This window comes from Hemiscyllium ocellatum, chromosome 14 (assembly GCF_020745735.1).
Source record: "Hemiscyllium ocellatum isolate sHemOce1 chromosome 14, sHemOce1.pat.X.cur, whole genome shotgun sequence".
NCBI lineage: Eukaryota > Metazoa > Chordata > Chondrichthyes > Orectolobiformes > Hemiscylliidae > Hemiscyllium > Hemiscyllium ocellatum.
In genome coordinates, this window is record NC_083414.1 from 18174772 (window position 1) to 18202664 (window position 27893).

Genomic DNA, 27893 nt, shown 5'->3' on the forward strand with positions numbered 1-27893 from the left:
TTGCAACATTTAATTCACAGATTATGCTGCTCCAAACCAATCAGAATCCAAATTATTGATATGAGGCTAATTGCTTACCTGAACAGTTTACAGTTATTTACCCTCCTCTAATGTAAAGGTATTTTGTTCTGTGATCTAACCTTGTGATAGATCATTCCCAATCAAAACTCAGCCTTTCTGGTGCTGGATACAAATGGTTTCCTCTTTCATGGCACCTACACAACATATCAAAACTCTACAGATTATAGATTGCTGAGCCAGAATCCATTCACACACCACAACATCAAACAGAGACATGTATGGACCAGAGCACTGTGCCAGTAAATGTTAACACTCTAGTGTACTGTGCCTGAACAATGAGGCAGAATAATACAGAAGTTATTTCTCAGCATATTCTGCCTCTGCTTAAATGCATGGAGAATTATATAATAGTGAAATGTAAATAGGTTTATTGACATCAAATACTAAAGAAAAGTTGACAATATATTAAAACATTTTAGGATTAAATTATATACCTGGAAACTTGCTATTCAGTTTAGACCAAACTCAACTTTTAACTAAAGGTAGGATGAAAGAAAACTGATGCAGCTTATGCAATGGCTTCAGTATAAGTGGATTTGTGAAGTGTTTGCTGAGATACTATTGTAAAATAAACTGGAAAAGGAAGTAAATGTACTGCAATGTTAGGGAGGAATAAAGGGAAAGATTAGCTTCAAGAGGGTATTTCTTGGACAGGATAGATGGAGGTATTGATATTCCACAAGAGTTTATTAGACTTTCCCTTAATTGCTATCTACTTCAGTGCTAAGGAATTGACAGCATAAGAGAAAATAATTGATGACAGCAAATTATGATTGCGTAGCAATTTGTGATGAGGTCTGTGATTAACTTAAGGAAGGTATACGTAGCATACAGTTCAGCGTAGAGATATATTTTCAGAATAACATTAGGGAATGGAAATATATATAAGGAAATGATCAGATTTCACAACAATTACAGGAACACAAGGAATTTGGTATATAAATACTGCTTATTAAAAATGGCAATATAAATAGGTAATACCAAAATAAAAAGCAATGGAGTTACTGATCCTGTATTAGAGGGAGAGACTACAAAAAGAAAGACTTAATGCTGAATTTACACAGGACCTTCACTGGAATAGACCAGAATAGAAAGTTCAGCTCTATGGCATGTACTGCTTCATGATGGGTATGGATTACAGTTAACTTGGTTAGTTCAGTTGACTGGATAGTGGGTTTGTGACACAAAGTAATGCCTACAGTAGGCTTCAATTCCTGTGCTGGCTGACGTCACCATGAAGGCCCTGTCTTCTCAACCTCACCCATTGCCTGAGGTTATTGTGGCCTTCAGGTTAAACTCACCACGCTTGCTTCTCTCTAATGGAAGAGAGCAGCCCTCTGAGACTTTTGTGACATTTACTTAACATCGTGGCTAGATATAAATTTGAATCCTTTCTAATGTACTCAATAATGTGACTCCCCGATTCTCAGAACAAAATTAAAAATCACAGAATCTCTGGAAACACTAGCTTTCAGAGCACTTCTCCTTCATCAGGTGGATAACCAAATAATTCTGTAATAGATGTATTATTTGGTGCAAGGTCAACTTCCTCAAATTCAAACACAGCAATTGTCAACACAGGTTCTTCTGAATTGTACTGAGGATTACCAGGTTGCAAACTACTAGGAATGGTATCTAGTCCTCTTTTCATCTGTAGATAACAAGTAGATGGAAGAAACCATAAATATAATATCATTGTGGGCCAACTCAAATCCATTGATTGTATTGTTGCAGTGGAAAAAACATGCTCTTTGCTTTGTATCTGGACAAAGGGAGTAATATTATGTAAAGTGTAATGTATTTATTATTCTGCTGAATATCTTTCGTATGTTGTACTTGCTAAATTTCACAGTGAATGGAACATTTATTTTCAAAGATTACTGTCAGTGTGAATGTTTTTTTTCAAATAATGAATTAATTAAATTTACATTTCTTCAGAATCTATAATCCTAATTATTAAATAACCAGCACTGAATTAGCATTTTGCCCAAAATAAAAGCAGAAAATGCTGGAAACACTCGGCAGATCTCGAAGTATAGCTGAGAGAGAAATAGAGTTAATATTTCAGATTGTTGATCTTTTTATTGAAAATAATTTAAATTTAGATTTCCAGATTCCATAATATTTTGAGTTTACTGTTTTGGTTGCATTGTCTGGAATTTAGTATTTGTTTTGAAACTAAAATAATTTGACAAAATTTGTAATAATAACTCTGACCACATGTACTCAATCACTAACCACATAGTCATGTATTCTAATAACTGGCCCAACCTTCTCTAACAACAAACCACAGCTCCGAACTATCCTATTTTCCAATGCTATTTACTCGAAGTTATTCTAAATAAGAGTCTTATTGGATTCAAACCATTAATTTTATTTCCCTCACCACCAATACTTCCAGACCTGTTTAATTTCTCCAGCATTCTATGTATACTTCAGATTTCCAACATCCACAATATTTAGCCTTTACTTGAAGTAGTGTCTGATTAACAATTATCAATTTTAATCAATATTAATCTTGCTCACTCCGACGAGCAGCTCTGTACACACCTAACCAAGCCAGGAATCCATGCATACCTATCAAAAGAGTAATCCCAACTCACACCTAGTCTTAACTGGAAGGTAAGGTGATATTCTAACTGCAGTTAAGAATCTGTGTTGTGGACTGGTGTTAGGGAGATTGAATAAAATAAACAAAAAACGTGACAAAATATCAGCAGGATTGGAAAATGGCGGTAAGATTAATATTAGAAACAACATTACCTAGGTAATAAGCTGATTTCAGAAAAGAATAGACACTAAACTAGAGAGAAAGAAAGATGAATGAGCAGATGATATATTGATTCTGCACAATTGGCATCAGTTTCTGTTACTGCTCAAACAAGGGAACCATTGCACTATATTTGTAATTTACAAAGAAGAAAATAATACTACAAAGATATGTATCATCACACTATTCCAAAAAAAAACAGCTGTGACACCGAATGAGCTAAAGGACATTTGAATTAATTTTTTTGATAAAGCTTTCAGTAAGAGTACAAATATTAATAGGTCTGTACGTTACTTTTATTTCTAACAATGACAAAGCAGTGTTTCAACAAAATTGGATAAATTATGTTAAGGGCCCCTCACTGGCAGCACTGTGGCTATTTCTACATTCCAAGGACTGCTGTGGCTCAAGAGGCAGCTCATTCACACCCACTCCAGGGAATTCAGGGATGGAAGATAAATTCTGACCTAGCCAGTGATGCCCATAGCCTATGAACAAATGAAAAAAACAAATTGTTGCTGCTGCTGGTTGCCTTTGTACGATTTTGATGCAGGGAAAAGAACCCCAAAATGAACCATATATAAAAATAAAGCCCTCAGGTTTTTCTTAGGAGTTTGGACATCATGTTATATCAGTACAAGACATTGATAAGGATGTATTTGGAGTACTCCATAAGCATCTGGTCACCCAGCTCTAAGAGGGTTATTAAACTGCAAAGGGTGAAATAAAAGATTTACAAGAATGTTATTGAGACTGGAAGGTTTGAGTTATAAAGATAGGCTGAGAATTTTTTTTCTGGCGTGTAGGGGGCTGAAGGATGACCTTATAGAGATTTATAAAATCACAAGGAGTATAGGTGAGATAAAGAGCCAAGTTCTTTTCCCCAGGGTAGGGGGGTCCAAAACTAGAGGGCATAGGTTTAAGGTGAGAGCGGAAAGATTTGAAAGGGACCCAGGGTGGGGGCAAATTTTTCGCACAGAGGGTGGTGCATGTATGGAACATGATGCCAGAGGATATGGTAGAGGCAGGTACAATTAAAACATTTAAAAGAAATTTAGACAGGTACATGGATAGATTAGATTAGACTTAGACTTACAGTGTGGAAACAGGCCCTTCGGCCCAACAAGTCCACACCGACCCGCCGAAGCGCAACCCACCCATACCCCTACATTTACCCCTTACCTAACACTACAGGCAATTTAGCTTGGCCAATTCACCTGACCCGCACATCTTTGTGACTGTGGGAGGAAACCGGAGCACCCGGAGGAAACCCACGCAGACACGGGGAGAACGTGCAAACTCCACACAGTCAGTCGCCTGAGTCGGGAATTGAACCCGGGTCTACAGGCGCTGTGAGGCAGCAGTGCTAACCACTGTGCCACCGTGCCGCCCACTAGGAAAGGTTTAGAGGGATATGGGTAAATACAAGCAAATGAGACTAGTTCAGTTTAAGAAACCTGGTCAGCATGGACAGGTTGGACGAATGGGCCTGTTTCTGCGCTGTATAAGGGAGCTTCAGGTGAAGGAACCCTGAGGAGGCCGTGATTATAATATGATTGAATTTACTCTACAATTTGACAGGGAGAATATAGAATCAGAGGTAATGGTATTACAGCTGACTAAAAGGAACTACAGAGGCATGAGGGAGGTGCTGGGTAGAATTGACTGGGAGAGGAGCCTAGCAGGAAGGATAGTGGAGTAGCAATGGCAGGAGTTTCTGGAAGTAATTCAGGAGACACAGCACAAATTCATCCCAAGGGAAAAGAAGCATGGTACATAGAGGATGAGAGAACCACGGCTGACTAGGGAAGTAAGGAATAGCATAAAAACAAAAGACAAAGCATATAATGTGGTGGAGGACAGTGGGAAACCAGAGGATTGGGAAGTTTACAGAGACCAGTAGAGGGCAACAGAAAAAGGAATAAGAAGGGAGAAGATTAAATATAAGGGTCAGCTAGTCAGTAATATAAAGGAAAACTGTAAGAGTTTATTTAGATATATAAAGGGCAAAAGGCAGACAAAAATGGCCAGTGGACTGCTGGAAAATGAAACTGGAGAGATAATAGTTAGGAACAAGGAAATAACTTCAGCTGAGGAGCTGAATAATTACTTTGCATCAGTCTTGACTATGGAAGACATGAGTAATATCCCAAAAATTTAAGAGAGTGAGGTGACAGACCTGACTATGGTGGCCATCACCAAGCAGAAGGTGCTAGAAAAACCCAATGGCCTGAATGTGGATAAATCACCTGAATCAGATCAGCTCGACCCTGAGATCTAAAGGGAGATACCTGAAGAGATAGTGATGGTGTTAGTGATGATTTTTCAGGAATCGCTAGAATCAGGGAGGGTCCCAGAGAACTGAAAAATGGCTAACATGACACTCCTGTTTAAAAAGAGAGTAAGGCAAAAGACAGAAAATTACAGACCAATTAGCCTAACCTCAGTCATGAGTAAGATTCTGGAATCCATTGTGAAGGATGAGATTTCTGAATACTTGGAAGTGTTTGATAAAATAGGGCAAAATCAGCATGGTTTCATCAAGGAGAGGTCATGCCTGACAAATCTGTTAGAATTCTTTGAGGAAGTAACAAGCAGGTTAGACCAAGGAGAGCCAATAGATGTTGTCTACCTGCACTTCAAGAAGGCCTTTAATAAGGTGCTACATGGGAGGCTACTGAGCAAGATAAGGGCCCACGGTGTTAGAGGCAGAGTGCAAGCCTGGATCGAAGCTTGGCTATCTGGCAGAAAGCAGAGAGTGGGACAAATGAATTTTTCTTAGGATGGAAGCCTGTGGTGTTCAACAAGGCTTAGTTTTGGGACCACACCTTTTCACTTTATCCATTAACAGTCTAAATGAAGGAACTAAGAGCATTCTGGCTACGTTTGCAGATGATAGGTCTGATGGAGTAGAATGTGTGAAAGTGTGAGGTCGTGCACTTTGGTAGGAAGAATAGAGGCACAGATTATTTTCTAAATGGGGAGAAAATTCAGAAGTCCAATGTGCAAAGAGACTTGAGAGTTCTCGTCCAGGATTCTCACAAGGTAAACTTGGAGATTGAGACAGTAGTTAGGAAGGCAAATGCAATTTTGGCATTTATTTTGAGAGGACTAGAATATAAAAAACAGAGATGCATTTCTGAGGCTCTATCAAGGTCTGGTCAAACCACATTTAGAGTATTGTGTTCAGTTTTAGGCACCTTATCTCAGGAAGGATGTATTGGAGTGAGTTCAGAGGAAGTTCACAGGAATAGTCCCAGGAATGAAAAGCTTAACATGTTTGAGGACTCTGATTTTGTACTTGATGGAATTTAGATGGATGAGCGAGGATCTAATTGAAACATACAGAATACTAATTGGCCTGGAAAGAATAGATGTTAGGAAGATGCCTCCATTGGTAGGAGAGACTCAGACCTGAAGGCATGGCCTTAGAGTAAAGGGAAGACTTTTTAGAACAGTAATAAGGATAAACATCCTCAGCCAGTGAGTGGTGAATCTACAAAATTCTTTGCCATATAAAGCTGTGGAGGCATGGTCATTGAGTATATTTAAGATATTGAGATAGATAGGCTCTTGAGTATCAAGTGGATCAAGGGTTAGGTAGAGAAAGTGGGAATATGGAATTGAGAAATGTATCAGCCATGATTGAATGGTGGAGCAGAATCAATGGGCAGAAATTAGGGCATGCAGGCCACATATCTTATGGTCTTAAGGTCTTATCTTCCTAAGTGCCACACATGACTCCAACCAGCTGAGAGTTTTCTCCCCAATTCCCATTAACTCCAGTTTTATTAGGGCTCCTTGATGCCCAACTCAGGTCAAACATGGCCTCAATGTCAAGGACAATCCGTCTCACTTTACCTCCTGGAATTCAGTTCCTTTGTCCACATTTGAACAAAGGCTGCAATGAGGCCAGGAAATGAGAGACCCTGGTGGAACCTGAACCAGGCATCTGCACATGAGAGAGTAGAACAATTTCAAAATAAAGAGACTCCCATTTAAGATGGCGATCAGGAGTTTTTATTTCGGAGTCTGTGGACCTCTCTTCTGACTGTAACCTCTGCTCCCATTTTGTTTCCAATTGCAGGTTTTGGTATTACTGTTACTGCACGTTTTATTTGCCTTTGTCTGCCAGCTGTTTGCATTCTGTTATTCAGAACCCTTGACTGATCTTTTCTTCACTTGTCCCATTGTCATTCCCTTTGGCCTTGCACCACCAAGTTTTTTGCTATTTAATCTCCCCTCTTGAATCCTATCACAGAGCTACATTTTGTTCTTTTCCCACCCATCCTCAAGATTTTCTTTTTTTATATTCATTCCTGGATCATGGGCCAGCATTTATTGCACATCCCTAGCTGCCCTTGAGAAGCTCGTGGTGAGCTGTTTCCTTCAACTGCTGCAGTCCATAATGATCCACAATGCCCTTAGCGAGGGTGAAGGAACAATGATATATTTCCAAGTCAGGATGGTGAATGGCTTGGAGGGGAACTTACAGGTGGTGGTGTCACTGCTGTCCTTCTCCTTCTAGCTGGAAGTGGTCATGGGTTGGAAAATGCTGAGGATCTTGTAGGATGTTACGTGCTGCAGCTACTGAGCATTAGTGGTGAAAGGCATGGATGTTTGTGGATATAGTGCCAATCAAGGGGGCTGTTTTGTCCTGTATGGTGTCAAGCTTCTAGACTGGAGCTGTACCCATCCAGACAAGCAGGGAGTATTGTATTGCACTCCTGACTTGTGCCTTATAGAGGGTCGATAGGATTTGGGAAGTCAGGAGATGAGTTGCTCACCCTAGTATTCCTAGCCTCTTGTAGCCTACGTGTTTGTTGTTGATCCAGTTGAGCTTTTGGTCAATGATAACCCCCCAGGATGTTGATAGTGGGGTATTTAGTGATGGTAATGCCATTGAATATCAAGGGATTGTGTATAGTTGGTCTCTTTATTCTTCAATATGCAGATGGACTGGAAAAATCGGAGTAGTGGATCTCAAGAAAATGAATTCATGGAACGTCTATAAACAGTTTTATAGATGTTCCCACTAGGGACTAGGAAATATTCCCCACTAGGGAATAGGAAATTAGAATTTGGTGATATGTACTGTGGCAGACTTGATGAAGGCACTTAAAGAGAAGGAACCCCAAGGGGTCAGTGGCCACAGTATGATAGAATTCACCTTGCGGTTTGAGAGGGATAAGATACAATCAAATGCAATGATATTATGATTGAGAATAGACAATTACAAAGACATGAAGAAGGAGCTGGCCAGAGTTTATTGATAGGGGATTCTAGGGAAGAACATAGAGCAACAATGGTGGGAGTTTCTGGGGGCAATTCAGGAACACAACAAAAATTCATCCCGAAGAAGAAGAAACATGCTGAGGGGAGGATAAGGCAACCATGATCGCATGGTAGAGCATACTTGATGGGCCAAATGAATGAATTTTGCTCCCATACCATATGTTCATATGGAGATGGTCATTGCCTGGTATTTGTGTAAATATTACACACCACTTGTCAGCTGAAGCCTGGATATTGTCCAGATAGAGTCACAGAGATGCACAGCATGGAAACAGACCCTTCAGTCCAATTCATCCATGCCAACCAGATATCCCAACCTAATCTAGTCTCATCTGCCAGCATCTGGCCCATATCCTTCCTGTTCTTATACCTATCCAATTACAATTGTACTAGCCTCCACCACTTCCTCAAGTAGCTCATTCCATACACAAACCACCCTCTGTGTGAAAAAGTTGCCCCTTAGGTCTCTTTTATATCTTTCCCCTCTCACCCTATTCCTGTGCCCTCTAGATCTGGACTCCCCCACCCCCGGCAAAATACTTTGTCTATTTATCCTATCCATGTCCCTCATGGTTTTATAAACCTCTACAACATCATCCCTTGGCCTCCAACGCTCCAGAGAAAACAGCCCTAGCCTATTCAGCCTCTCCCTATAACTCAAATCCTCCAACCCTGGCAACATCCTTGTCAATCTTTTCTGAACCCTTTCAAGTTTCACAACATCTTTCCGATAGGAAGGAGACCAGAATTGCACGCAATATTCCAAGTGGCCTAACCAATGTCCTTTACAGCCGCAACATGTCCTCCCAACTCCTGTACTCAATACTCTGACCAATAAAGGAAAGCATACCAAACGCCGCCTTCACTATCCTATCTACCTGCGACTCCACTTTCAAGGAGCTATGAACCCGTCCTCCAGATCTCGCCCCAAGACCTTACCGTTAAGCGTATAAGTCCTGCTGAGATGTGCTTTCCCAAAATGCAGCATCTTGCATTTATCTGAATTAAACTCCATCTGCCACTTCTCAGCCCATTGGCCCATCTGGTCAAGATCCCCGTGTAATCTGAGATAGCCTTCTTTGCTGTCCACTACACCTCCAATTTTGGTGTCATCTGCAAACTTACTAACTATACCTCTTATGCTCACATCCAAATCATTCACTTAAATGACGAAAAGTAGTGGACCCAGCACCAATCCTTGTAGCACTCCACTTCTCACAGGCCTTCAGTCTGAAAAACAACCCTCCATCACCACCCTCTGTCATCTACCTTCGAGACAGTGTTGCACTTGAACTTAGACTGTCTTAGTATCTGAGAATTTGCAAATTCTGCTAAAGATTGCGCAGTCACTGGCAAACATCTTCTGATGGAGGGCAGATCATTGAGGAAGCAGCTGAAGATGATTGGGCTTGAGTCACTATGCTGACAAACCCCTGCAGAGGTGTTCTGGAGCTGAGATGACTGACCTCCAACAACCACAACCATATTAATCACTGCCAGGTATGACTCCAACCAGTGAAGAGTTTGGCCCCTGAAACCCATTAATTCCGGTTTTGCTATGGCTCTTTGATGTCAACTCAGTTAAACGTGACTTCGATGTCAAAAGCTGTCACTCTCACCTCAACTCTGGAATTCATCTCTTGTGTCCCTATTTGAATCAAGTCTATAATGAGGTTAGGAGCTGAATGACCCTGGCAGAACCTAAACTGGGCAACATTGAGGTTATTGCTGGGCAAGTCCTGCTTGATAGTACCTCCATCACTTTACTAGTGAATAAGAGTAGATTGATGGGCAGTAATTCATATGGTTGGATTTATCCTGTGTTTTGTGTACAGGACATATGTGGGCAACTTTCCACATTATCAGGTAGATGCCAGTGTTGTAACTGTAATGGAGGAACTTTGCTAGGGGAATGACAAGTCTGTAGCACAGAACTGTTGCCTAAATGTTTTCAGGGCTCATAGTTTTTGAAGTATCCAGTGCCTCTAATTGTGTCTTGATATCATGTGGAGTGAATCAAGTTGACTGAAGACTGGCATCTGTGATGATGGGAACCTCTGGAGGTTGCCGAGATGGATCATCAGCTTCATTTTTTTTGCACTGATGTGTTTGGCTCATCCATCATTGAGGATGAGAATATTTGTAGAGCATCCTCCTGCAGTGAGTCGTTCAATTGTCCTCCACCATTCACAACTGTATGTAACAGGACTGCAGAGCTTAGATCTGATCTGTTATTGTGTGATCACTTAGCTCTGTCTATCACTTGCTGCTTATATTGTTTTGCATGCGATTAGTCCTGTTCTGTAGCTTCACTAACTCAACACCTCAATTCCTTATATTATTGCATATATACCTTTGCTTTGTTGTAATCAATTACACTGAATTCAAACATTAACTGCTTCTATCTTCACAAATGCTGCCTAATTTATTAACTCAAAATGCTGGTATTTCAAACATCAACTTTTTTAAAACAAAGAACCGAAGCTGCGGAAGATCTGAAATAAAAACATAAATAGGAGAAACTCATCTGCAGCATTTTGCTTTTGTACAAAAGAAGATTGCTGGATATCTGAAACAAAAGCAGAGAAGACTCTGGCAATAGTCAATGATCTGCTATTGTATTGTGACCAAGTTCACAGAAGCCAACTGATGGAACCTTCAGCTCATTCTCATCAAAATATTCTGGCTATAGAGGTTGGTTGACCCCCTTTCCGGTTAGGATTGATAGTTTCTCATTGCTCTATCAAGGAAGAAAAGTTACCATCTCAGTTGAAGATGAGCCACTGGACCTCATTTATTTAGACTTTCAGGAGGCTTTCAACTAAGTCCCACATAAAAGATTAGCATAAAATTAAAGCACATGAGGTTGTGGTTAATGTATTGTATGGATAGAAAACTGGTTGGCAGACAAGAAACAGAGCAGAAGTAAATAATTCTTTTTCCACGTGGCAGATAAGGACTAGTTGGGTACCACAAAGGTCAGTACTACGATGCTAGTTTTTAAAAATATATATTCACGATTTGGACATGGGAACTAAATACAATATCTTCAAATTTGCAGATAAGACAAAGCTGGGTGGGAGGGTGAGCTGTGAGAAAGAGGCAGAGATTCTTTAGTGGACAAGCTGAATGAGCTAATGTATGGCAGGTGCAGTATAATATGAACAAATGTGAGGTTATCAATTTTGGTCACAAAAACTGGAAAGTAGATCATCTAAACAGCTATGAGCTGATAGAGGAGAGTGTGCAATGAGACCTCAATATCCTTATACACTAGTCACTGAAGGTAAGCATGAAGGTGCAGCATGTGGGAATGAAGGTAGTGTGTCAATCACCACATGCTACCTTTAACTGCTCATTCAAAAACTGCACAATCAAATACTGAGTCAATTACTGAAACATTATTGCATGCAGCGACCAAAATAAGACCCCTTAAGTAGGCAAGTTAAGGCTCACAACCCAACCTGACTAATGGTGCAATCTAGCTCCAATTCCAACCAAGTATCTGTTTCTGGGTGTCCAGGGTTCAACTCAGCATTTCTTCTTCAAATTGCTGCTGAAGAATCGAGTTGAATTCTTATGCAATTTGTTGTCTTAAGATTGTGCTGTGAACTTATTGATGATCCTTTAGATTGTTTCATTCCCCACTCTGATTCAGGATAGTTAATGTCACATAGTGAGACAGTATTTCCCATGCACAAACTTGATTGAGATTTTTTATATATGATTGATGAGGGCAGAGCATTGGACATGATCTATGTGGACTTCATTAAGGCATTCAACAATGTCCCTCATTATTAGCAAGTTTAGAGCGCATAGAATTCAGGGAGAATGAGCCGTTTGGATACAGAACTGGCTCAAAGGGTGGTGGTGGAGGGGGGTTGCTTTTCAGACTGGCGGCCTATGACCAGTGGTGTACCGCAAGGATCAGTGCTGAGTTGACTGCTTTATCGTTTATATAAATAATTTGTATGTGAATATGGGACAAATGTTTAGTAAGTTTACAGATGACACCAAAATTGGAGGTGTAATGGACAGCAAAGAAGATTACCTCAGAGTACAACAGGAGCTTTATCAGATGCACCAAAGGGCTGAAGGCAGGCATATTGGGGCAGGACTTAAACTTAACGGTAAGGTCCTGGAGTGTGTTCTAGAATGACGAGACCTTGGAGTGCAGGCTCATAGTTCCTTGAAAATTGAGTCACACGTAGAAAGGATAGTGAAGGGGTCATTTTGGTATGCTTTACTCTATTGATCAGTGCATGGAGTATAGGAATTGGGACATCATGTTGCAACTGTACATGATGTTGCCACTTTTGGAATACTACATGCAATTCTGGTCTCCCTACTTTAGGAAGGATGTTGTAAAACTTTAAAGGATTCAGAAAAGATTTACAAGGATGTTGCTAGGGTTGGAGGGTTATGGAGTTGTATAAAACAATGAGGGGCATAGCTGGGGTGAATAGCTAAGGTCTTTTCCCCAGAGTGGGAAAGTCCAGAACTAGAGGGCATAGGTTTAAGGTGAGCAGGGAAAGATTGAAAAGGGACCTAAGGGGACAATCTTTTCATACATAATGTGGTGCGTATACAGAATGAGCTGTCAAAAGTAGTGGTGGAGGCTGGTACAATCATAATATTTAAACAGCGTCATATGAATAGGTAGGGTTTAGAGGGATATGGACCATATGCCAGCAAATGGGACTAGATTTATTTAGGTTATCTGTCAGTGTGGACAAGTTGGACTGAGGAGTCTATTTCTATGTTGTCTGAAGAGTCTGTTTCTGTGCTGCATGTCTCTATGACATTGATAAAAAGGCAAGCTGCAGACTTGAGGACTCCATAAGTATAATCAAAATAACTCCTCGGTTCCTTGCAACATGATGTCCCAATTCCTATACTCCATGCACTGATCAATAGAGTAAAGCATACCAAAATGACCCCTTCACTATCCTTTCTACGTGTGACTCAATTTTCAAGGAACTATGAGCCTGCACTCCAAGGTCTCGTCATTCTAGAACACACTCCAGGACCTTACCTTTAAGTTTGTAAGTCCTGCCCCAATATGCCTTCCTTCAGCCCTTTGGTGCATCTGATAAAGCTCCTGTTGTACTCTGAGGTAATCTTCTTTGCTGTCCATTACACCTCCAATTTTGGTGTCATCTGTAAACTTACTAAACATTTGTCCCATATTCACATACAAATTTGGTGTCAGCTGTCTGTTTTTGAAGACACACATTTTCCTGCAATTAACCCCTTTACTTCAGGGCAACCCTCCTTGCAAGCAATCTTAACTGCCCATTTGTCCTAAGACAGTAGGTGATAAAGCAATGTTACCTCCTGTCCCCCAGGAACCAGCTTATGTTGCCTCCATTCCTTCTTCCCAGGTATGGCTAATTAGTATATTGTGCTTAATTTCCTTCTATCAGTTTGTTTATCTCAGGAAAATTTATTCCAGAATGATTTACTGTTGATTCTTTCAATCCACACACAAGTTCTGCAGTTTACACGATCACAAAGGATGTTGGCCTTCATTAACAAGAGGATTGAGTTTAGGAGCAGGGATGCCTTGCTGCAATTATATGGGACCTTAATGAGATCATAGCTGGAATACAGTTTGGTCTCCTTACTGGAGGAAGAGTGTTCTTGCTATAGAGGGAGTGCAGCAAAGGTTTACAAGACTGATTCCTGGGTTGGTGAGACTGACAACTGAGGAGAAGTTGGATCAGTTCAGAATATATTTGCTGGAGTTCAACAGAATGAGGGGGATCTCACATAAATCTAAGAATGCTAACATTACTAGGCAGGTTGGATGTTCCCAACGGCAGGGTCACACACTAATGATATGGGGTAAATCTTTAAACCTGACACAAGGAGCAAGTTATTCACCCAGAGGGTGGTGAGCTGAGGGAATGCACTACCACAGAATGCAGTTGAGACCAAAAAAAAGTGAATCATTTCAAGGAGATAAACATAAAACTTGAGTCATAGGGGATCAAAGGAAAAGTGGGAACAGACAATGGAGTTGTATAATCAGCCAGGATCATAATAAATGGCGGAGCAGGATCAAAAGGGCTAAATGGCTTACTTCTGCTGCTAGATTCTATGCTTCTGTTTCAATGATGTGCCAAATTTGAACCTACAAGTAATTACAAGAACAGCAGAGCCCAACAGCAATGAAATATAAAGGGTCTCCCATGCAGATATGAAAATAAAATATTTAGGGTACTAACAAATTGTGCAAGTTCAATTAATGACCAGGACAGCCAAGGATAAGATCTATGCTTTCCATAAGCTTTTAAATAACTTTATAGTTTCAACCTGGAGTCTGAATTAAGTTCATGAAAAAGAATTGTTAATAGTACTGTGTTTAAGCACACCTTTGGCTCTGTGACACATTCAATAGAACCATTCAAAAGAATATGACAACCATTTGATCAAGATTATAAGTTTTTTAATTTGTATCCAAGTTGAAACATTTTATAGACATGCAGAAATTGCCTGAAACAAGTTCAGGAAGTCCTGAAGAACCATTACAGTAATTTGCCATATTGCAAGATTTTGCACTTCATGGAACAGTAATCTGTGAAAATTTAAGTCGTATTTTCACTTCAAGAGTACAGAATATTCCATAAACAAGTTTCTCCAAAAGGAGTTCCTGCAACATATAAACAAATTACCTCAACATTGCTCTGTTAAGCTTGATAGATGAATGATCCAGCAAGAAAGGGGAAAATATAAGGCCTCAATTCACTGATCAAATCAAGTTGAACAAGTTATTATTTCTGACTGCATACTAGAAGGTTTTGCACAGGATCAGTAAAGAGATAAGAAGATTGACTGGGGTCAGTGATCCAAACTAAATATCAAATCAGAGTACATTGCAGAATATGCTCTGGATCACCCTACACGAGTTGGCCCAGTTAAGTAGCTGTTGTGATTCAGATCATCCTTGTGGTCTTGATTTAAAATGGATGGGGATATAGGTAAATGTTCCAGAGAAGAATTAATAACACAAACAAACTTTCTTTCCAGATGAACTGCATGTCCCTCACCATTACTACTAAAAGAAAGCAACAGTAGCAGCATACATGATCTCAATATTTGAAAGCAGAGATCGTTACTCTACTATTTAGACAGCTGTAGCTTTATAAGTCCTACAAAGCTTTCCTTCAAGAATAGTCTACTTGATTCTTAATTTCTAGAATGAAACAATGTACAGCATTAAGAGATGCACTTTGAATCTAGTTTTACAGTAGTTTTAATTTAACAATTCAAAATAATTTTCTTTAATTTACACTTAGACAAATATCTTTTTATATGAATCTCATGCACCTTTTTGAAAAAAAGAGTATTTGGAAAATGTTGACCAAAATTTTTTATGTGCAAGACTATAGCTATAAAGGAGCACTATCAAAGGGGAATGGGCTTCCAAAAGAATTGATGCTTAAATAACCATTGCAGCAAATGCTGTATCTTTGTGCAGCAAATAGCTTTTACAGTCATAGAAAAAAAGTTTCATTGGTAACCACACAATTGCTTGCCCAAAACCGGTCGCAATACTAGATGATTACGTTACTCCAGATCTACATGGAAAAATGAGGAAGGACACCGGTCATGCTTACGGGGTGATAATATGGCTTAATTCACAAAACAGTTTTCAGAAGCACTTTTTGCCATAAGTTAATTGCTGTTTGCAAGGTTGAATTAAAAATAAATCAAATATGACATTGCAGCTTTAAAGATTTCAAAACCAGAGGAACATAATTTTAAAGAGATAGACCACTCTTAAGCATGGTATTCCTCCTATCAGGTACATTTATAGTACTTCTTGTTGGCTTTGTGTCTTATTGCTCGATAACTCCTGTTGTTCTTTCAGCCGAATTTGAATCCAATGTAAAGAGCTTTCTGGCTGTCGGTTTCCCTCAGCGAATATAGGGCACAGTTTCTGTGTGGTAAAGGCAGTAGACCCATTTCTAATAGAGTACTTCCAGCTATTGGGAATCTCTCATTCCAGCAACAAGCTGGATCCTTCAGTGATCTTGGTCGTCATATAGTCAACACCAAGGTCAATTTGGCAACTCAAAAAGATAAGTCGATAAAGTGTGGCGTTGGAAAAGGCACAGCAGGTTGGGTAGCATAACCCTTCATCAGTACTCACAAAGATACCGAATTTCTAGCTGTCTTATTGCGGAAGCCAGGCATGTACAAGTTTTCTATTTTTTTTTGGGGGGGGGGGGGGGGGGGGGGGCAGTGGGCAGAAGACCTTTGTCTTCAAAATTCCTGACATCAAATCCAAAAGCATATTCAGTCCACAAAACATAATTACAAATCTTTTAAGAGATCACCTGCACCATTAAGACATGAAGTGCAATCCTGCCTTAAGAATAAATACTGTTTCAGAACATTTATCTTGGATAAATAACTAATTGAGAGTTTTTTAAAACAAAACTGATGCTTCTTACATACTTGGATGGGAGGCTGGGAGAGGGGAATGCTGCAACTAATGTAGGATTTCCAGCATTTATTGAAGTCCCCAAGTTATCCAAACAAATCCAAAATCAGACATTTTTCATTGTAAATAAGGATTAGAAAACAGTAAACTTCCTTGTAATAAAGCAACGTATCTTTTAAAAACAGACCAATGAGTATGTCATAGCGCACTTTCCTGGGATTACTCTTTACATTTATCATAAGAAAGCACAAAGAGTAAATAACTACTGCTCAAGAAAGATTTAGTGCCTTAAATCACCGAGATATGTGCTATGCAGGTTAACAATCAAATATTCGTGCAGAAAATAGTATTAGAATTGAACACGGTGGGTTGGGGATAATTGGGAAAAAAAAAGGGGGGGCTTAGATTGGCTACACCTAATTGGAAAAATGCCTGATTAATCTACCAAGAGGGTTACACTTTGTATTGATTGATACATTCATGTTAAACTTTCCATCTAAAACTTGAACACAAGATGTAAGGACCTTTAATCAGTCTCTGGAGAGTACTTTTGTTGGGCACGATAATTTCATGTATAATCATTAAAGAAACATTCCAAATGTGCCATGCACATACTTAAACAGATGAATCTCAAATTCACAGTCAAATGATTAAAAATGTCAGTTTAACTTCTTTTTAAAAAACACAACTTACCATGATCAGTTTGAACTGTCTTATCAACAGTTATTAAGAATAAAGTATTACCATGTGCAATACTACGTATTGTTTATGGTCAGTCACAGAGGGTAGGAGTGGACTGGGAAGTAAAGTATATAAAGAACTGCAGGGATTTTAAAAAAAATTAAGCTCTGGAAATGGGAAATAAAAAAAAGTGTTGGAAACGTACAACAGGTTGGCCAGCAGCTGAAGTGATACAAGGCAAGTAACATTTTAGGTATACTCGATTTCATTTACAGTCAGGATTGAGAGATCTACACTCAAAACATTGTTTTATTTCTTAACAAGTGCTACTGCATCCTCCTCACACCTTTTAAAATATAGAATAAACAAAAACCTAATCCTAAAAGTGATTCCAGAAACATAGAGGTGGGTGGAGGGGCGGAAGGAGGAGGAGAGGATCTGTGAAGAAGGTTAAAATACCACAGATATGGCAAACACATCTGAGTGAGGTCGATGAGGTGGATTTAAATTAGTGAAATCCAAAGTTTGGAACAATTACTCGGTTGCTATTCTTTATTCAGTGCAAAATGTTAGGATAGGTTTGCTGCCTAGGTTAGGCAACAAAATTAGGCATTCAAAATGCAACTGGACATAATGGGAGAATTGTGGCATTGGAGGAGTGAACTTTGATGGACTATAATCTTTCCTCATCCTTGACCTTTCTTATGCTCTTCCATGTTAAAGTCTTCAATGCTGATCTAAGAGTCAACAGCTTGACCGAAACATTAAGGTCATTTAACCACTGAATCGTCTCCATCCTATAAAGAGCTGAAGCATGAAATTTAAACTCCAAGATTTGCAATTCAAGTGCTGCAACACAGATCTCTCTTCACTTAATCTTCAATGGCAACAAAATAAAAAAGTTGTAAAATGTGAATAGCAGGAACCCAGAGAAGAACAATTACATTTTAAGAGGAAACATAGATGCTTAAAATAAATATTTTTAAAGAAAAGTGTTACAAAAATATTATCCAAGTTTCTCAAGCAGGTTAAATGCAGTATTAAAAAAATAGAAACAATCTTAAATCTTTAGAAAATAAGTCTAACGCTGAATTAAATTAGATCTGCTAATGACAACATACCATCTTACTATTGTATTCTTTCTTAAATTGACAAACATTATTCATTTGTTGAATAAGTTGTTAGAAGCTAGCAGAACCTTACTGAAGCCAAATCATTTTCTACTGACAGTTTTATTAGCGGCAGTAGTTAACGTATGAAAAAAAAACACAGCAGTGGTTAGTTCCTGTACTTACCAGGTAACTTGCCTTTGTGGCCACTCAAGTTGCTTGAGCTAGTTGCTTCTCAATTTAATTCTCTCAGATTTGATTAGACCATCTCTTGCTCCCACCATTCTATAAGTTAGCGTAATTAGGATTGACGACTATGCCAAACACATTATCCCACTATATTAACAAGAGTACACCACAATAAGACCCACACCTGTAAGGAAGAAATCAACCATGCTGAAATTTTGCTAATTTTTTTTAAGAAACAACTCTATTGCAAACTAGCTCCTTAATTAAAAGACCTAATTTCATCACACCTAACCATCTTGAAAAGCAGCCTGAGAAGGAAGGTGATCATAGACTGGAGTATGTTAACAATGATGGCAATTTTTAAAAAAGATTTAAAAATTTCACTGGATGTGTTCACCACTACTTCCAATTGCTTCATAATATGGGATTTCCAACTTGAAAGTAATAGTTGTGACAAGTTTTTCCAATATAAATGAGAGGAGGCAAAAAAAATTCATGAATAAGTAGTCCTGTACCAAAGGCTGAATTTGTTTTATTTTTACTTCCTTTCACCAATATTTGGATATTTGTGGAATAGAAGTGAGATGGGGGACAGAGACTATTTCTGGAAGGCGGAGAAATGAACTGGAGAAGAAACACAAATACCTAAATACTATCTAAGGTCAAAAAATGAAATATATTATCAAGTTGAAAAACAAATTCACAAGTCCATCTTTGGCATTGTCACAGTCACTATCTGCACCAGTGATCCATACTTTGTTTGTAAGAAAAAAAATAAAAGTCAGCTATGTCAGACAATGCTGTTTGTGCCTCTCAGCCCAACTCCACGTGCAAACTGTTCCAGAAGTCCACCAATGGATGACGACGGACTGGACGATACAGATCGGAGGCCCACAGTTGCACTGTATGCAGACAAAAATATGGCTCTGACTTCCTCCAACTTGGCCCTGCGTTCTGAGATGTGCTGATAGCTGCAAAATAAAAGTTATTTCGCTTATAAATCTGAAATTCAACTGAGACCATGATATTATTCATTACTCCCTTTCATTTGCGTTCAAATGAATTTGGAAACATTTTACTCTTAGACGGCTTCAAAACAAAAAATAGCTTCCTAATGGAGCGCACGCGCACACAGTCAGTCAGTGTCTGCTCTAAAGAAAATAAATCAAAATCAGAATCTTTGATAGGTTGCAGTTTGTCAAACTCAGAGGTGTTGAACATCATGTTTGCTAGCTCTTGGAATGCACTGATTTGGATTGAGGGCAAAAACTGAACCAATCTGACATTCCTTTCTCCTACTGTACTTCATGCACAAACTTCAAGTGAACAAAATTATAATCGACTTGTCCCCCAGATCAGTAACATATTAACAGGTGCAAGTCAATTTCCCCCAACTGTAATTATTATGGCAGGCCAGTCAGTAATCTCACTGAATAGTTAATTTTTTTTTCTCCTCCTCAAGACTGATTAAATTCTTTACTTTTAAACAAGAAAAGATTGGAAGTTGGCGCGAATCCATTAATTGGTTTCATTTGAGTATTCCTTTCCTCAGTTACAAAATGACTACAGCTGGGAGTACGATTAAAGTGATCCTGAATGTTATTTGATCTTTGAAAAATTACACTCAATAACTTTCTAAAGTGACTACTTGGAGTGGATGCTTAATGGGAAGTCTGATGCTTTCAGCACTCAAAACTTCTTTCAGAACTCGGATTCCACTTTAGTAACTTCTAAATCCTGCAAAATGCTGCAAAATCTGCATATTTACTGCAAAAAAAAATCACAATTACAAGGATAGATCTACAGCTCCAATTATAACAAAAATTTATCTTCCAGTCAGACTCCTCATCATCACATCATAATGCCTGTACTCCAGATTTTTTTTAAAACTGTAAACTTCATAGCTACAATGTCAATCTGAGGGAGGCTATTTTCAGCTTTCCCTAATGGTCTAGTATGCCATGTATGCTTGTACAACTTCTGACATCAAATAGTAACATGACTTGTATGCAAGCACAAATTTGGTAGCAATTTCTGGATCTGTAGCTTCTTGAAGTTAAACATATAGGATACTTACAGCTTGTAAGTAGAGTTGACTCTCATTCATGAATCTAGCCTGTATTGAAATCAGCGCTGCGGCCTACCCCTGCATACTACCCAACTTTGTGTTTTGTACTTAAAATAGTTGACCCTTAAATCGTTTGCTCCATGTTAGCCTTACATCAAATATCTCACTTTGGCAGGTAGTATTCATCTCCTGGATGTCCAGTAGACGGCAGAAATTTATCCAGTTGGGAAAAAAAATCACGAACAAAAATTCTGACTGTACAAAATCTAGTACAACGTGTGGGTTTAACAATCCAGTGCACCATTAGTTGTCTACGATTTGAGGATGACATCTACTTACTCAGTATCACAAGTTCCTACTTGTGAACAGATCAATGCTTAACCCACAGATATTGGATGCATGTGGCACAGCACCCCATGGTTACTGGAACCGGATGACAGTATTTACTTTTCCTACCTTCTGTGCCCCTGCTGTGCCTCATTCATGATTGGATGAAAAGCATGATGCAACAGAATGATTTGAAGCAAATGCTTCCCAGTTATTGATGTAAATGCTGCTGCGCATCAAGGCAAGTTTCAGGTTAGCAGATTCTTTGTCCACCAGTGGAAAGTTGGCATTTGAGAGTAGAGAATAAAGGTTTGGGAGGATCAGCTGTCCATATCAGCTGTGTTCAGTCCATCATAGCTTTTCAAAAGTTTTCCCTAAATGCTTGCAGAGTTGGGTTCAAGTAGAACACCACCTTTTGATCGACTGTCTGCCCAGCAATTCCAGAGAATGCAGCAAAAGCTAGTGAAATCGAACAGCTGCACTGCTGATAAGAATTTGGGTAGTGCTGCAGTCAAGCAGTGCAGCAACAACTGCTCTGTACACTAGGACTTCTGTTGGCTTGTGGAGGTCTTCATTGTCAAACACTTGCTGCTCAATTCCATAAAAGATTAAGCTGGCACAACAATGTTTGTTTTCCTTTTGAGAGGGGTTTCTGTCAAGGCATGGAAAGTTGCTAACATGGTCCCCAGACCTCCTTTTGACACATATGGGGAGTGGCGTATTTGACTGACCAATTCTTGGTTAAAATAACTAGCTTAGTTAACATTCAATACCAAGCTCAGTCTCCTGCATGGAGATTTGAAGAAAGAAAGTGTGGCTTGTAAATCTGGAGCAGAATGGAGACATCTGGAGTGGATTTAATACACACACCAGACAGCAGTTGATCTATAATGAGGTGAGTGACCCCAGCCCAGTAAACAGTAAATAGAAAAGAGGCCCTCACACAGCATTCCGAATTTTGAAAGCACATGTTTCAGACCTCCTCTCAAGACAGTTGTCTTCATGAGGCAGTTGCACAATATGATGAAGTTTCTTCAACATCCAAACTGGAGAAGAATGCAGGGCCTCTTAGCTTATTGAAGCAAATCCTATGGGGAGATCGACAAGTGCAATTCGGAGTTCCTCGTGCAGTGTTCAACTTGGATTTATTTAGCTTCAAAGACAACGTCAGAGGTTCACGAGGAAGGTCTAAGATAGCCTGCCCAAGACAAGATTTCCTTCAGCCACAGGAAGTATGAGCAAGTGCATCAGGTCTTCCTCTGCTACACATAACAATTTCCACGGTATGAGTTACCTCCTTTCTGAAGACAGTTACAACTGTTGCATTCCTGAAATCACTTTCTCCCAAATATGCATCATGAGTGCATGGAGTCTTAATGTGTGCAAAAATCCAGTTTTGAAAACTGCAACTGGAGTATCATCAAGGGCTTTGTTTTTCATATATTTGATTGCTTATTATCACTATCAAGGGTTCATGGTTGAGGAGTTGTTGAAATATTCTTTCCAGGATTGCCAGATGGCATAGTTATCCTCAAGTTGACAGATTCCATCCTACTAATGAAGCAGAATATATCAATTTGAACTTACTCTTTTATAGGTGGTGGCTTCAAAAAGGTTTGCATGAGTTGATAGTCAGTATATTGTTGGATTCCTGGTTCCTTAGTACACACAGTAGAAATTGTGCATTCAAAGAAAGAAAACTTGACACGTTTCAACTCTCAGAATTAGAACACACATGGATAATCCCAGGAGTGACCATCTGAAAACAACTGCAAACTCCAAATAGTCATCATTGCTCTCAATAGGACTTGCCTTCCTGAGGGAGTATGTGGAAATAGCTGAAGGAACAAGGTGTGGGGAAGCACTTTAAACTGGAATAATACAACTGACAGAAATCCTCATATGCAAGGAGCTTGTACTGACGTCCAGAAGGTGTTCTTAGATGCACTGTCAAATGAAAAGCTCATAACATCACACCACCTCTCAGCTGCAATGGAAGTGCTTATTCCCAAACCTCTGACTTGGATGACAATGTTAAGAATAAATTATTCTGACTTTGATGAAGTCGTCACTGCCATCCCAAAAAATCATTCACTTGGGCTAATTTTAATGCAAGTTTCGTGATGACATTAAATGTCTGAAGAGGAACCATTGGAAATCAACAGCAGCTTGGGAAAGTCAATGCAAGTTGCATTCTCACGAGTATCATTTTAAAAATGTTTCTGCCAGAAGGACAAATACAAAACCACATGTGGGTATCCTCAAACAAAGCACTGGCATCTCCTACATGATTAGATGGCCAGGTCCGCGCCCCACAACAACCCACCCTTCACTCCTGGCACCTTCCCCTGCCACCAGTGGAATTGCAAAACCTGCACCTGCTTCCCCTCCCCAACCATCTCACCTCCATCCAAGGCCCCAAAGGAACCTTCCACATCCAAAGTTTCATCTGCATATCCACTAATGTCATTTATTGTATCCGTTGCTTCCGATGCAGTCTCCTCTACACTGGGCAGACTAGACATTTCTCGCAGAGCGCTTTAGGGAACATCTCCAGGGCACTCGCATCAATTAACCCCACTGCCCAGCGGCCCAACATTTCAACTCCCTCTCCCACTGTGCCAAGGACATGCAGGTCCTGGGCCTCCTCCACCACTATTCCCTCACCACCAGACACCTGGAGGAAGAACGCCTCACCTTACATCTCGGAACACTTCAACCCCCGGGCATCAATGTGGACTTCACCAGTTTCCTCATTTCCCCTCCCCCCCACTTTACCCCAGTTCCAACCTTCTAGCTCAGCATCATCCTCATTACCTATCCTACCTGCCAATCTTCCTCCCATGTATCTGCTCCACCCTCCTATCACCTTCATCCCCACCCCCAGCCACCCAATGTACACTTTGTTACCTTCTCGCCAGCCCCACCCCCCCTCCCATTTGTATCTGCACCCTGGAGGCTCCCTGCCTTCAGTCCTTAATGAAGGGCTTTGGCCCGAAACATCGATTTTCCTGCTCTTTTAATGCTGCCTGACCGGCTGTGCTTTTCCAGCACCACTCTAATCTAGACTTTGATTTCCAGCATCTGCAGTACTCACTTTTGCCTATGTCATTGTTCAAGTCAACAATTTAAATGATATCTGCAGTCCTCAGTCCATGCAGGAGATTAAGTCTGCTGGACAGATCATCCACTTAACACAAGGAACCAAAGTTCCAAGGAGGAGGGTGATAAATGTCTCAACCTTCAAGGGGCCTGACAAAAGCATATCAAAACCAATCTGGACAATCTTCTTGGAGCCAACTCAATTTCAAAATAGGGGGATCAAATTAAGTTGGCTGTACAAAACATCTTTATCCAGTTAACTAGGCTTTAGTATCATTGCTACCAAATCTACTGTAACAAAAACTATGCAGAAGCATGTGATTCCAGAACAAAAATGAGCAGCCTTCATCAAGTGGCACAACAACCCAAGGTTAAGAATCAAGGAAGTTAAATTCCAACAGCTTAAGTCCGTCACACCTTTCCTATTCCCCCCCACCACCACTCACCACCCCCCCCCCCCAACAGCCCAAAAGAAAAGACAAATCTGGAGTTAAAAACTAAATCAATCTGAAAAGAAAGTGATCTGACCCTACTGGGAGGTCAATTTAGAATTTGAGTTTATACATTTCACCTTTGAGCTAGAAACTGAAGTGTGAACAAATGTCACAGGATTGGATTCACTGGAATTCAATTCTATAAAATGTGGTCCAAATCATTTGGATTTCTTTTCCCAGTGGTTAGATGTTTTTATAGGCTATATTTTAGCTATATCCCTTACAACTAAATAGATACTTGTGGTGCTTGTGAATTATTCATAGTTAAAATAACTTTGCCGTAGATGTTTATGTAACCTTAGGTACAACAAACATCACAAGCCTGTTCAGTCACCAAACTTGTAATTAAAAAAGGCGAAAACTTTCTATATTCCTATCAAAACGATTCGTGCCAGTCACATTATTAATTCAATCTCTCTCTCTCTCTCATACTAGGTTCAGAAAAATTGAAAATCTTATTTGGATTGGAGTATTGAAGGCATATTGTGGCTGGATGATCATTTTCCATAAAGGGCTCATTCTTTCATCACCAAGCATTTTTAAGACATTCATTGACAGTGTCAGCAACAGTTCACTGCCTGAATGATGATGATATGGGAATTATTTCTGTTCTCACTGCAAGTCGCCTTTACTTGCTGGTTTCAATTCTGACAGCTATTTAAGCATAAATGATTTCTTTTATTGACTGCAAGAGGTCACAGCCATTTGCTTTCATACCACAACAAAGATCAGCACAAAAATCCACCTCACAGCCTGTTCATTTTCACCTTTATACTTCGGTTTTGTTCTTCCTTCTTCCTCCCACCCACCCCACAATTGTACTTATTGCTTATTGAGAGCCTTATACATTTAAAGTCAGGTATAAATGCCTGAAATACAAAGACAACTTCACCAAAAGACAAACAAGTGAGCACCTGTTTTCTTGATATCACATTTGGTAACATTACCGACAGTTGCCTCTGTAATTGCAAATTTAAAAATTTCTTCCAGTTCTGCAGGCAGCCTCAAACTAGTGATGCTTTTCCGGTTACCGAAGATTGTTGTAAATTAGTTTCTTTGAGAATTCAAGACACATGCTACTTAGTTGTTTGCAAATATTCCTTCCTTTTGGAGGAGATCCATGTTCGTACTGAGTAAGATTTCAGAACGGAAGCTTGCTGCTTAAAGAATTATGCAAATTGTGCATGGGGTCAGAGGTGGATGAGAGGGACAACAGATGTACAGAGAAAGGCAGACACCTATAACAGGATTAAATAATTCTGAGGCAAAAGTTGCATAATCTCAGCAACACTCACAGTCTTCCATTGGCTCCATCATCTTGTACACTGAAGGGGAGGGGTGAGTCATTGGTAACTACAGCCTGGTCATGAATACTGCCACAGCCAGACACGATCTGCCAGCTGCCATAATCCGTGGAAGAGGATGAAGATTGGGAATACTCTGTGGAGCTGCACAGGAAGACAGTGAAATACAAAATAAGCACAGCTGGCCTTTTGTGCTGATGTATTCTTTTAATATAAAATTTTACATGGTTAGCCCACATACTCCATAGTTATGAAAGAGCTTCTCGTTTGGTTTCTTCTTTACTGCAGTGCCACTTCCTTCTCCATTCCAATAGGACAATAAGTCATTATGTACAGCAATACCTGACTGCTTCTACAAGTTAAAGGCTTCTGTTGGAAGCAATAATAAAATTTTGTCATCACGAACAGGAATAACTTTCTATATAACATGCATGGCTAAAACTAAATGGAAATTAATATTTCAAACATCACCGTACATCTAATTTCAGTAGATGGTAATATGACTAAATTTTGTAACCCAGGCTGGAACTTCTCTCAATGTTGATTGTAATTGGATTCTGCAAGGCCAATATGAAATCAAAATCAATGCTTATACGAATCATGAAATCCTCTTCAGGAGATCTTAAAAGTGTGGTGACAAGGAGAAAGTTTTCCTCTCCATTCTCCGAATTCCATTTTTTGTTTAAAGTCTCTGAACCTAAGATGATATCTAAATTTGTTATAATTTCTTCAATTATGCAAAGGCATGCACTTGTGATGGATATCAGATGGTCAGTAGATGCATTTTGCTTCACGACCTCCAGTTAATAAACAGAACAGAAACATTGCAGATTTGTTGCTCCTTATGGTACAATTCATTGATTGGTCCTTTTGACAGGCAGTCCCCTGATAAGAGTGGAAACCTAAAGTTGAGGGAAGAGCCAGAGCAGGGAGATAAACATTTGGAGGTCACATTACTTTCTTGTTGGGGAAAACGAGGACAGAGAAAAATGTGTTTTAATGATGTCCTATTGTACAGACATTTATCTCTACATTAACTTATTTAACTGTAAATTAGGGTAACATTTGATGAAATAAAAATAATGTGAAGAAAAAAAAACAAAAGAGCTATACTAATTATGAGTTTAGAAAAGAACCACAGCAAGACACTAAAAGAATTACAGGAATTGAGGAAACCAAGAGAAGCTACAAAAGCTACTACGGAGGAGAAAATATGTTAGCAATCCTTCCAGAACTAATCAGGCAGTTTTCCTTTGCAGATTTTCAAAACAAGTCAGTAACCTGCTCGCACTGCAGGTAATTCTACAGCACAGTTATAACTTACAAACCACGTTCATTGCTTTACTCATGCCAGCCCTCTGTCTGGCAACTTGAACATGATAATCATTCAAAACAGGCACAGTACATTGGTTAGCCAAATTGCTGAATAAAGGAAAGTGTATTGCATCAGTATTCTACCACAATCATGTTGGAACTTCAACATGCTCAGTTGCTGGGTGGTGGTAATCAGGGCCAGTAATCAGCAGTCTACATTGCTACTTTCCATAATTGCTGACATAAAGATGATGGTATTTCAGACAACATTCTATTGGTATCAAACTCGTTAAAACAATTTAAAGAGTATGAAAACCAAGTCCATCCTAAATCTGAGATATCATTATCCGTACACATTGATGAAAAAATTTGTATGCTTCTCGTGGGGTTGTTGAGACAAAAACATTTAATGCCAGGTCATGACAGCAGTGTGGAACAAGAGGTGTGAATAAAAATTATATAACCCACATGTTCATTCAAGCTCCAAGAGGATTAGTAGCTTCAAAAAGAGTCAGTTTACATGTTAATGCACACAGTTCAGGTTAATCTTTTTAGGTATACATCATTCACATTCAGATGCTCCAGTAATGCTGCAATTGTTAGTAATGAGGTTATCTATCCTATTCCACACCAAGAAAGGGGAGTTTTCTTTTCCCCCATTGAGATGCTTTCACCGTCCTGTAGCTTTTGGAAACCAATAGTGTACC

The 27893-nt window shown here is 39.5% G+C and overlaps 1 protein-coding gene across 5 annotated transcripts in view; it reads right to left on the bottom strand.

Moving 5' to 3' along the window:
• Window positions 1-16382: 16382 nt before the first annotated feature.
• mtmr14 (myotubularin related protein 14) overlaps window positions 16383-27893 on the bottom strand; it is a 66088-nt gene continuing 54577 nt past the window's right edge. For 3 of the 5 annotated variants that reach the window (XM_060835426.1, XM_060835425.1, XM_060835424.1), the window contains 2 exons: window positions 25864-26016; window positions 16383-19548 (listed from right to left, as the gene is read on the bottom strand). In XM_060835426.1, coding sequence (XP_060691409.1) covers window positions 19368-19548; window positions 25864-26016 — 334 coding nt within the window. In that variant the 3' untranslated portion in view covers window positions 16383-19367. Of the gene's footprint in view, window positions 19549-25863; window positions 26017-26364; window positions 26775-27893 lie in introns of those variants that run through there. The other 2 variants (XM_060835427.1, XM_060835428.1) reach the window with 2 other exon arrangements.